The 12775-nt window shown below is 43.0% G+C and overlaps 1 protein-coding gene across 14 annotated transcripts in view; it reads right to left on the reverse strand.

Annotated features, from left to right (window-relative positions):
* dtnba (dystrobrevin, beta a) overlaps nt 1–12775 on the reverse strand; it is a 516323-nt gene that overhangs the window by 335897 nt on the left and 167651 nt on the right. For all 14 annotated transcript variants that reach the window (XM_072563143.1, XM_072563151.1, XM_072563188.1 and 11 more), the window contains exons 7-8: nt 2996–3101; nt 345–511 (exon numbers count right to left, since the gene is read on the reverse strand). In XM_072563143.1, coding sequence (XP_072419244.1) covers nt 345–511; nt 2996–3101 — 273 coding nt within the window. The remainder of the gene's footprint in view (nt 1–344; nt 512–2995; nt 3102–12775) is intronic.

Here is a 12775-nt window from a genome sequence, read left to right on the forward strand (position 1 = left end):
GAGAAGAAAACAGATGCAACTAGATTCAGCAGCATCTAAACTTCCAAGTTAACCATTGAACAGATGGTACGTGTAATTAATCCGTGACTTCCCAGGAATTCGGAATGGAATGTAAAATGGTGAACATGTTCAAATGATCAATCATACCACATGACGATCAAAGAAATCATCCAGCTCAACAGCAAATTCATCAATAAAACTGTTGCCACAAGACTTAAGTACTGTTAAAGAAAGGAAACAACAGACTCCGAGTCATTAGGTGGACCCAAAGTACACATCTTTCCTGCAAAGATTAAATTGGAAATTTGGAGATCGATCGAAGTGTTTTAGACCCTTTCACTCACCCAGGAAGAGTGCTCCTTCATTTGGTGCTGGTTGCTATGGGATCCACTTGCATAACCCCGCCAAAAGCAGGTCTGACAAAGTTGGTAGTTGTGACATTGCTGACATCGGTAGCGGAAACCCATCATGCTTTCACTGCGACAGTATGAGCACTCGACTGGATGGAACACTACATTAACAAACAAATTACATCAAATGGAAATGTACTTCAGATTCCCTCAATCACTCTACAGTATTGTTCATACAGCAGAGATTCAGATCTATAGTCACTATTTCAACTTCAAACATTTTGATGGTATTTTCTGGCACTTTGAGCACATGTTGCTTGGATTACAAATGCACAATCTTTTTGCTTAATTATATTCTGCACTGTATTCTAAACTGTATAATTAAAAGCCAATGTGCACAGTCAAATTTCTGAAGTTTAAATTGCACTGTAATAGTAGTCATGTTTTGGAACCAGATTAAGGTAGACAATATATTTCTAATTGCTTCAAATTCATCCATTGTACAGGGTACTTTTTTTTAAAATAGAACTTCCAATTCTCTGAATTAATAATAAACAGAAGAGATTAGTGTTGGCTGGGATATGAAAAGGATAACTAAGCATTCAGAAAACTATAAAATCATCCCATCTTTTCCTGCTGAGGATGATGCCAAGTCCCTTGTGTTTATGGAAAGATGGGAAAGGATATCCTAACAGCTTTAACAGCTAACACATGTCACTAAATGTGGTTGCACAAACCAGCTGCATTCAGTGATCAGTCAACTTGGATAGTGCATTCAATATTCATGATAAGGACATAGGTGGCATGGTGGCACAGTGGTTAGCACTGCTGCCTCACAGCACCAGAGACCCAGGGTCAATTCCCGCCTCAGGCAACTGTCTGTGTGGAGTTTGCACATTTGCCCCGTGTCTGCATGGGTTTCCTCCCACAGTCCAAAAATGTGTAGGATAGGTGAATTGGCCATGCTAAATTGTCCGTAGTGTGAGGTGAAGGGGTAAATGTAGGGGAATGGGTCTGGGTGGGTTGCTCTCTGGAGAGTCGGTGTGGACTTGTTGGGCCGAAGGGCCTGTTTCCACACTGTAAGTATTCTAATCTAAAAAAAAATAGGAACTACACTAGGTCACTCAGCCTTTGGAAGCAGTCCTGTCCTTCAATAGGTGATATTTCTGCACCTATTTATTAATAATGGTGGGTGGGTTTAATCTGTTTGTCACAAGGGTAGCACGGTGGCTCAATGGTTAGCACTGCTGCCTCTCAGTGCCAGGGCCTGATTCCATCTTTGGGTGACTGTGTGGAGTTTGCCCATTGTCCCTGTGGCTGTCTGGGTCCTCTCCAGGTGCTCTGGTTTCCACCCACAGTCTAAAGATATGCAGCTTAGATGGTTTGTAGATGGTGTTCAGGGATGTGTAGGCTAGGGTGGTTAGCCATGGGAAATGAGGGGTTATAGCGATAGGATAGTGGGGTGGGTCTGGGTGGAATGCTGTTCAGAGCATTGATGTGGACTCAATGGGTCGAATGACCTGCTTCCATGCTGTAGGGATTCTTTATTCAGAAGACCAGAAATCTTCTTTCATAACCTCTCTGTAAATTGCTTTTGATAATATTGCATCCTTTGCATGTTAAAGTGGGAGAACTTCAGAATGTCAGCATTAACTTGTCTCCCTTGGCCCAATCCAGCAGCAACATCCCTCCAGCCACTGGGCCTTAGCTCCTTTGCTCTCCACACCTAACACTGTCCTCCAGAACCACTTCGCTGACCAAGCTCTTGGCCATCCCTTCAAAGTATCTTCTTCAGTTTTTCAAAGTCAATTTTTAGATTATCAAATGTTTTTGGATATTTCGCTGTATTGAAGATGCTGTCGGAAAAGAAAATGTTATTGCTGATCTACTTGCTAAAAGATTTCAATATCCAATAGAGATTTGAAGGGAGATCTTCTGGATACTTGATTTGGATTGAGCAATTGATATTCTCTCCAATAATCGTTTTCAGTTAGTTACAAAGCTTATAATAATATAAATATGCTTATAGCTGAGATTCAACATAAGGAATACATTTACAAAAACAGAACAATGACAACAATTAATCTTGAGCAGTGAGATATTGCCTTAAAATGCTTTCCAATGTATTCAGGTAATCAAGATCTCTTTCAGGTGTACAGCGTATCTTTTTCCATATTTGCGTTTGATAATATAATGCTGTTTCCACTTATTAATAGGACGTGGGTGTCACTGGCTGGTTAGCATTTATTGCACATCCCCAGTTGCCCTTGAGAAGCTGGGGGTGAGCTGCCTTCTTGAACCGCTGCAGTCCACGTGCTGTAGGTTGACCCACAATGCCCTTAGAGAGGATTCTGACCCAGTGACAGTGAAGGAACAGCAATATATTTCTGAATCAGGATGGTGAGTGGCTTGGAAGGGAAATTGCCAGGACATTGGTGTTTCCATATATCTACTGCCCTTGTCTTTCTAGATGAAAGTGAGCATGGCTTTGGCCATGACGTCCAAGGAGCTATGGTATACTTTATTAGATAATCATTTTCACACATTGGTGAGCATTGATTAAAGGTGAGATTAGGCAGAGACTAATTTTCATTACAACAGTTTCTAAATGTTAATATTGCGAGGTAACAATCTTGCAAACTTACCATTTTCCACATTGGCAAGTCTGTGCATAAGTGGTAACCAGACCAGGCACTGTGGGGGAGGGTCAGCCAGCATTGTGTCCAAAAACATATTTAAGGTAATTTTCTTCTGAAAATTAAGAATATCACTATTTAGTGCTCAAATGTTGGCCATGCAATACAGGAAATGTATAATTTTCTAGTAAAGATAATTTCCAAACTATCTGTTCCTACGCAAACAAAATCAAAAATGTAATTCCCATCTTAAGGAAAAAGTGGACAATGTTGTCTCAAACAAAGACAGAAATTGCTGGAAAATCTCAGCCGGTCTGGCAGCATCTGTGGAGAGAAACCAGGGTTAACTTTCCTTAGGTTTCCCTCACAATAAAACATTTTCCTTATTCTGTTCTTCCAATGCAGCGGAAGTGGGAACTTTCCAATCTCACTCCAATTCTGTTTCCATGTCAGTTCTATGTTTAAAGCAAATAAACCACCTTTTCAAACTATCATTCTTCGTGATACTTTTTAAAACACATCTTATGAACAAGGCTTTTTGATGTTAAATTATTTGCAATTAATGAAGCTCAAAGCTATCAGACTGGGTGATAGGTTGACTGACTTTGTTCAAATCAGCACACTTTATTTGCAACCTTTAGCAGAGAGTTTAAACGCAATGCTTCCTCCAGACGAGAGTCACCAAGTCTCAAAGTGTTAATAAATGCTTAAAAAGAGAACTCATGTGCACTGTAGCCATCGACTTCTGCACATGAATACTGGCAAAACCATGGCACCTTGACAGAGAATACATTCATCATGCAGCCAGCTGTGTAGTCCTTAGGTCAGAATCGAAAGCAATAGACTGATAGGCACTGGGACGGAGGATTGCTCTGCAGTTCATAACAGGAGATGTTTGTCAGTCACAGCTGCTGTCACACCACATAAAGGCTTGCATTTCTCTAGTGCCTGCTCCTGATCTCAGCCTCAAAACCAATTTGAACGTACTTTTGAAGAGACGCACAGTTGCAATCTAGGGAGATCATGTAACCAATTTGTCCACATTTAGGTCCTGCAAACAGGAGCAAATTAATTGGTCAAATAATCTGATGTATTTAAGGTTTCACTTGAAGAAAAATAGCCTTGGTCAGGACACTAAGTAACTCTAAGTCGTTTCTTGTTTTTTGAAATGTGTTGCGGAGTTTCATCCAGCTGAGGGAAGAGACTGAGGCTATGGTTTAATGTCTGAAAGAAGAGATCACAAATCTCTGGGCTGAAATTATCTCCTCAAATCGCAGTCTCAGACATGAAGCTGCTACTACTCAATGAATGGTGATACAATCACCCAGTTTTGCAGTCAGCTACAAACAAATGGCACTTGCCATTCATTAGATTTACAACTGCGCAAGGTTTATTGATAAGCTTTTGCAGGATAACTGAAGGTAAATGGAGAGCTATTTTAGTGCTGTTTCCTGGCAGGATCTGTGGGGGATAGACAGCAAGGCAAATAATACGGAGTCTCCCCAACCAAATGAAAGGAAGAATCTTCACTTAAATCAGCAAATACCAGATAAACTCATGATCAAGTGACAAAGAGAATATGAAATACGCAGAAAGAATTTAAAGGAATTTTTAAAATATAAATCTCTAGCAAATTATTAAAATTTACAGGAATTAGACTCTACATTTGAGTTTTTTGAGGTAAGTTATCAATCCTAGAGAGGTTGTATGACAGGACAGAAGGTTTGTTGCACTGTTAAAATACTGAATGCTCAGACAGCACCCATTGCTTCCATTTGTTTTAAACTCCTACTCCCAGCAAAGTACTGACAATGCCAGAAGGCCTGTGGAGGATCAGGGCTCACACAAAGGTGACCGATTCCTGATTCCTACTTTTAACTGCTTGTTGATTTTTTTCCTCAGTAACAGTGAGCATATGATAGTCCCAGCACTATCACCATGATGTAGTCTAGGCCCATGGGTTACTTTCCCATCCCCCACAGTGAGACCAAAATTAAAGCAAATGGATATCAAACAGTATTCTTGTTACTTATGGTCAAACCATGGCAGTGTCTGCTGTGTTATGGGCCAAATTAGAACGTTGTCTGTGCCACCTAATGATGTTTGTACACTGTACATGGAGAATGACATCAAAGGATTGACAGAATTTGGAAGCAGAATAGATTTACAAAACTAACTCCTTCAAGGTACGAAATTCTGGAGTAGGCCCAGATCATGGACTCAGCAGTTCGTCAGCGGTGATGGTGTCCTGAGTGTTGCTGGAGTTGGAGGGTTTGAGCTACAGGGAGGGGCTGAACAGGCTGGGGCTGTTTTCCCTGGAGCGTCAGAGACTGAGGGGTGATGTTATAGAGGTTTATAAAACCATGAGGGGCATGGATAAGGCAAATAGACAAGGTTTTTTCCCTGGGGTCGGGGAGTCCAGAACTAGGTTTAACGTGAGAGGAGAAAAATTTAAAAGGGACCTACAGGGCAACCTTTTCACACAGAGGGTGGTACGTGTATGGAATGAGCTGCCAGAGGAAATGGTGGAGGCTGGTACAATTGCAACATTTAGAAGGCATTTGGATGGGTATATGAATAGGAAGGGTTAAGAGGGATATGGGCCGGGTGCTGGCAAATGGGACTAGATTTATAAAGGATAGCTGGCAGGCATGGACTAGTTTTACCAAGTTTACCGACTCTATGAGTGAGGACGCCTGACTGTGGGAGGCCTGAAACATGAACTCTTGGCAGGGTTATCAGTGCTGTACAGGGTGGAGTTTCCTTAAGGCCCTGGACACCTTGCAGACAGCCTGGAGCTGTGTTTGTACAGAGATGAACTCTACTTATGTAATTCCTTTTTATTTATTTTGTAACTCAAAATGGCACCAGATTATGGCGATAAAACACTTTTCACCATATCTCCCTAGATATATGTGATAATAAATAACTCAGTCAATCAGAGATGCAAATCCTGCTCCAAACCTTGACTCCAGCAGAAATGTACAATAAAGGCTGGACTGCAACAGCACACAGTCAGCAGCTGCTCCAACAAATAGTGATGCTAGCACAGCCTTTAACATGGAATTCCCAGAAAATCCACAACACTCGACCACCACTTCGATTTCTGTTATTCCTACTGTAAGATAAAGTCTAAATTTACCAGTGAACATTAAAACCAGCTGAAATTTAACCTGTTAATTTCAATCTAATTACAATTGCAATCTCCTTCTTTAAAAGAAAAACACAAAATCAAATCAATCCTCAAGAAGCTAGTATTTAATCATTTTTAGCAGAATTTACTTACCAGCAATAAATTTTCATTTACTATCAGGACAAATGGCCGACAGTAAAAGGCCTATTTTAGTACATGAGCTCAAGGTGCAAGATGGCGGCAGTACAACATGCAGCAGCCAGAGCTCGTTCGCTCCGCCCACTCCTCTTCTTCTTTACCTCTTTCTCTTCTCTTCCTCCTAATATTTTTAATCTTTGTCTCCTTTTTGTCCCTTCGACTCTTGACCATTGGTGAGCAATGATTCCCAGCCTCTGGTGATGACTCCTGACCACCTCAGCCGCCTCCTGTCATGGCCGACCAGCATGGCACAGCATCCACGCTCCCCCTCACCGGCACAGCATCCTTTCCTCCCCTCACTGGCAAAGCATCCTCCCTCCCCTCACCGGCACGGCATCCTCCTCACCCTCACCGGCACCGTCATCCCTCCCCTCAACGACACGGTGTCCTCCCTCCCTGTGACCGACACATCGTCCTCCCTCCCCCTCACCGGCACAGCGTCCTCCCTCCCCTCACCGAAACAGCGTCCTCCCTCCCCTCACTGACACGGTGTCCTCCTCCCCCTCACCGGCACACCATCCTCCCTCCCTCCCTCTGCCCGGCACACTGTCCTCCTGTGGTGGCCTCCCTGCCTGGTATGTTGTGGAGCCTGGGCCTGGTGCAGATTGGAAGCTGGGTGCTAGCACAGCCTGCTGTACTGAACTTTCTTTTGTAATTCTGGACAATTTATCTCCGTAACAAATCTTGTAAGAAAGAAGCTGTGCCAAGGTATTTTTGCATCTAAGTTGCCAATGTAATTGGTGACAAAATAAAGGCCACTCTATTTTATGTACTGTATGTCTGGACCCTGGAGCACAAATGATTCAACATCTTAAATATGCAATCTGCTTGTTTAGGGCTATTTCAACATCAGGATTAATTTCACATCTCGATAATGTCAGAGAGTTCATTATTTTAGTTGTAATAAGCAATATTCCTAGAATTATCATCTTTCACTTCATCAGCACATGACTGTATTCCTGACAGATTGTGAAGATCTGACAAGTTGAGCAATTAGCATAGTGCCTTTGATATTTCACTCTGGATTTTGAACAGAATTTATAGCAACAGAAACAAGTGAAGAGGGCAGTCTATATGACACAGACCTCCATCACACTGCATCAATAACACTATTACAGTTACATTGCTCTTCCTTGAGACCATACCCTGCCTGGTTGATGATCTGTAATAACAAATCTGAAAAGAAACCTTTTTTTTAATAAAAGCTTACACCTTTCAGACGAGACTGCAGGTCAATTTGCACCCATCAACCTGCTCTGAATATTCTGCTCACACACTAACAGCTGTGACAAATGGACCAAAGCATCCGACAACAATCCACAACATTAGAAAACAAACAACACCGAACATATTAACGCTACAGCATTCTAAAACAAAGTCAAAGTCAACAGTCCTATTTCCAATGTTAACAAATCATTTTTTAAAAAAGTTTCCAGCATCCGGAACTAAAATTTCACCAAAACCCCAGATTTCTTCCTCGGGCCATACCAAATATGCCACGCTTTGCTGAAATCCAGTTAAAAGGCTTCTGTAAGATGTTGCTTACAGTCATAGAGGTGTACAGCATGGAAACAGACCCTTTGGTCCAAATATCTCAACCCAATCTAGTCCCACCTGCCAGCATCCGGCCCATATCCCTCCAAACCCTTCCTATTCATATACCCATCCAAATGCCTCTTAAATGTTGCAATTGTACCAGCCTCCACGACTTCCTCAAGCAGCTCATTCCATACACGTACCACCCTCTGTGTGAAAAAGTTGCCCTTTAGGTCTCTTTTATATCTTTCCCCTCTCACCGTAATCCTACGCCCTAAAATAACATTGAGTTACAAGCACATTACACTGTCCAAGTTAACATGTTCATTAGAAAACATTAACTTAACCTTCCTACCAAAGCAACTGCAAGCACATGCAAATACTGTTCTTGTAATCCATAACATCATTGTGTCTACCCCGTCTGGACAATATTGCCTAGTCCAACCTGGAAGTCTTCCAGTCCCATTTGTCAGTATCAGGTACAGATCAAACTGAAAAGGAATTTTTTTTTCTCTAAAACAGCAGCAATACTGGTCAGTCATTTCAGCATCTTCAACACAGGAAAATACCCAAAAGTACTTCATTGTCAAAAAATAAGACGTTTGACAAAAGATGAGACAGAGTCCAAACGCTTGGTCAAAGTAGAGTCTGTGACTAAGAATTTTAAAAGGAGGGAAGTGGAGAAGCAAAAAACTTTGGGAGGGAATTCCAAAGTTTGAAGCTTCGCTAGTTGAAAATGAGATTGCCATTGATAGGCAAGTGGGAGAAGTTAATACTGATATTCCACAATACTTCCTTTTCAAGCCAAGGGTGAGATATTGACAAAAAGATTTGAGAAGATAATGTAAAGCATCTGGAATTTGTGTAATCCAAGACAATGTAGACTACACTGCCCTCATGTGGAGATACAAAGAACCTAGTGCTTACATGCCATAACATGTATGTTTTGAAAGTTGAATCATTACAACATGTTGCAAAAGAAAGCCTTGCAAAAACTTGCTCTTATATTCTAAAAAAAACGAACACTGCCTGTGTATCCCAAGCCTGCCACAGTCAATTGTACTACATCAATCAAAGTAATTATTTGTACATCATTTTTATCTACATACGCGAAATGCTGTAACATTTAAAAGTAGACACCTTTTGGATATAAAGTAAACTGAACTAATTCCTCACCTCAATAAAGAGCCTGGAGTTGTACAGATTATGCAGTATTTTCATCAAAATAATAAGCATGGCACAACTGAGTAATTTCTCATCAAATTGCTCACTCTGTTACTCCCCTGTTGAGTAACATCAACTCACAAGTAGTGATCAGGTCATCTCTTATTCTAATTATGAAACATTCTTTGTAATGTCTCCCCTTCACTCGTTGCTGATAAAATGATGTAATAATTGTAATGCATCCAAGACCAACTTAAATACTGAAGCCAATAACGTTCTCCACTGGGTCCTAAGCAAACTCCCTCCAGTAAAAAACACACAGTAAACTGTCTGCTACACTAGGTCCTAAAGCAGACCTTCGACAAAAATACACTAAACTGCAACCTACCTGCTCCACAGGGTCCTAGGAAGGATCACTTAACTGGAAGCAGTCACAATCCACTCCACCAGACCACCGGACCACTCAAATGTAAGAAACCTGCGAGGAAGCAGGGTAAGCGTACCAGCTTGCTAGTAAGACTAAGACGACGTGGCTTCAAGACTCCCCCCATTCTTAGCTTACTCCGAGCAAATGTACAATCTTTGGAGAACAAGATGGACGAACACAGATCACAGCCTCCAGCGTGAACTGTGGGACTGCTGTGCACACTACTTCACAGAAACCTGGCTCAACCCATCCATGTGCACTTCAGGCTGATGGTTTTTCTACCCATCGTATGGACCGTACAGCGTCCTCGGGTATGACAAAGGGTGGAGGGGTTTGCTTTTTAATCAACAACTTGTGGTGCACCGACATTGTAACCCTGGGCAGCCATTGCTCCCCAAACCTTGAATTCCTCACCATCAAATGCCGCCCCTTCTATCTCCCACCGGGATTTCCTGCTGCTATACTAACTGCTGTGAACATACCGCCACAAGCAAAGGTTGAAAAAGCTCTGGATGTGCTGAACATCACTAACACCCTGGAGATGGAACACCCTGAGGCCCTGTTTATTGTAACTGGCGACTTCAATCAAGCCAATCTAAGGAAGGTGTTGTCCAAGTACCACCTGAACATTACCTGCCCCACCAGGGGCCCAAACATTTTAGGCCACTGCTACACCCACTGTGAAGGATGCCTACCGTTTCATCCCCCATCCTCATTTCAGGAACTCCGACCACAATGCCGTGTTCTTCTCCCGGCTTACAGGCAAAAGCTCAAGCAGGAGCCCCCCCTCGGGGATACAGACCCAGTGCTGGTCGGAGGAGGCAGAGGATCAACTCCGGAGCTGTCTGGATTCGGCTGATTGAGCCATGTTCAAACAGGCCACAGGTACCTTGGACAAGTACATCACCACCGTCACAGACTTTACCAGCAAGTGTGTGGAGGACTGTATACCGAGGGAGTCAATCCAAATGTTCCCCAACAGGAAACCCTGGATAAATCAGGACATACAAAAGCTGCAAAAAACTAGGCTTGAGGCCTTCAGATCAGGAGACCCACTCAAATACAAGGAATCCAAGTATGACCTTCGCAGAGCCATTAAGCCAGGGACCAGTACCGACCCAAACTAGAGCCCCAGACAGACACCCAGCGACTATGGCAAGGACTGAATGACATCACATGTTCTAAAAGAGACAGTGCAAGGTAGCAGACGATGACATATTCCTCCCAGATCACCTCGATGTCTTCTACGCTCGCTTTGAGCAGAATTTCGTTGGAGAGGTAACACCTATTCCAACAAGTCCTGATGAACCTATCCCAACAGTCACTGTATCAGAGGTCAGATCAGTTTTCCTTCATGTGAATCCAAGGAAAGTGATGGGTCCAGGGGGAGTACCAGGCCGTGTACTCAGAGCATGTGCAGATCAACTGGCAGAGGTCTTCTCGGACATCTCCAACCTCTCCCTGCAGCAGGCCACTGTCCCTGCCTGTTTCAAGAGGGCCAACATCATCCCTGTGCCTAAGAAGGCTCATGCAGCATGTCTCCATGACGACCACCCAGTGACCCTAACTTTGGTGGTCAGGAAGTGCTTTGAAAGGCTGGTCATGGCATTAATCAGCTCCAGCCTCTCCACTACTCTTGATCGATTCCAATTTGCCTATTGGACCAACAGATCCACGTCAGAAGCCATAACACTTGCCCTTCACTCCTCAGTAGAACATCTTGACACCAAGAACAGCTACATAAGAATCCTACACATTGACTACAGTTCAGCCTTTAATACTATTATCCCCTCAAGACTGATGACGAAACTTAGTGATCTCGGACTAAGCCCCACTCTCTGCAACTGGATCCTCAGTTTCCTGACCCACAGGCCACAATCAGTGAAGATTGGGGACAACATTTCATCCTCACTAATACTCAACGCTGCAGCCCCCCAGTGATGCGAACTCAGCCCCCTACTGTACTCACTGTATACCCATGACTGCGTCGCCAAATACCAGACTAATTCCATTACAAGTTTGCTGATGACACCACCAATCTCAGATGGTGATGAAACAGATTCCAGATGGGAGGTGGAGTACCTGGAAAAATGGTGCACTCAATGCCGCAAAACCAAGGAACTCATTATTGATTTTCGGCGGGATGTTACTCATACCCCCTCTACACATTAACGGCACAGAGGTGGAACGAGTGGAGAGTGTCAAGCTCCTGGGAGTGGTCATCCATAACAAGCTTTCTTGGACTCTCCATGTGGATGCACTGATTACAAAAGCCCAACAACGTCTCTTCTTCCTCAGGCAGCTGAGAAAATCTGGCATGATGGTGAATATCCTTACTAACTTTATTATAGGTGCAGCATCGAGAGCATTCTGTCTGGATGTATCATTACCTGGTGTGGCAGCTGTACCATTCAAGATCAGAGACAGTTACAGAGAGTGGTGAATTCGGCCCGGCCAATCATAAAGGCCAACCTCCTTTCTATAGAATCCATCTACCAGGCTCACAGTCAAGAAAAAGCCGCCAGCATACTCAAAGATCCATCCCACCCTGGTAATGTTTTTCTACAACCTCTACCATCGGGGAGAAGGTACAGAAGCCTGAACACAACCACCAGCTGGTTTCATAACAGTTTCTATCCTGCTGTTGTTAGAATACTGAATGGACTCACAAACTCTTAACATTCGCCTGTACCTGTGTTTTTGTTTTTGCCGCTGTTTATCTACTATTTACTATCTCTGCTACTTAACTCTGTGATCTGTCTGTATTGCTCACAAGACAAAGCTTTTCACTGTGCCTCAGTACACGCGACAATAAATTCGATTCAACTCAATTCAAATTCAATGCTGTCCCTGGATTTCTTGCTTACATTCTTAGCAACAGCCAAGACTTCATCGCCAATCACGCTGTAGGGTAGAAATGTCAACAGCACTTGAAGATGAATACAAAGTCATTAGTGGGAGCACTGTCTTTATATAGCGCCCATGCAGTCGGATGAAGATGGGTTGATGCAAAGAGCAGGTGGATGATTTGGCTTCATAGACTTCCTTTTGGGGTTGGGGACAGACAGAGATTAGGTCAAGTGGTTTCATATACAAGTACAAGGCATGAACTGATTATTTCTTCAAGAAGAGTGCATGTAATTGGGTTTCTACACGTTTGTATGTGAGACACGTGTGCCTGTAAGAGACAGGTGCTCTGTGCTGTTTCTCTTGAAGAGGAAGTTGCCATTGCAGTGCTGAAATGATAGGCAGTTTAGAGTTAGCTCTGGGTGTTATTTCAAACGAGACAAAAGAATCACGAGTGGGTAAGATTAGAACACACAAAGACCCA

Source organism: Chiloscyllium punctatum, chromosome 3 (assembly GCF_047496795.1).
Source record: "Chiloscyllium punctatum isolate Juve2018m chromosome 3, sChiPun1.3, whole genome shotgun sequence".
NCBI classification, from domain to species: domain Eukaryota; kingdom Metazoa; phylum Chordata; class Chondrichthyes; order Orectolobiformes; family Hemiscylliidae; genus Chiloscyllium; species Chiloscyllium punctatum.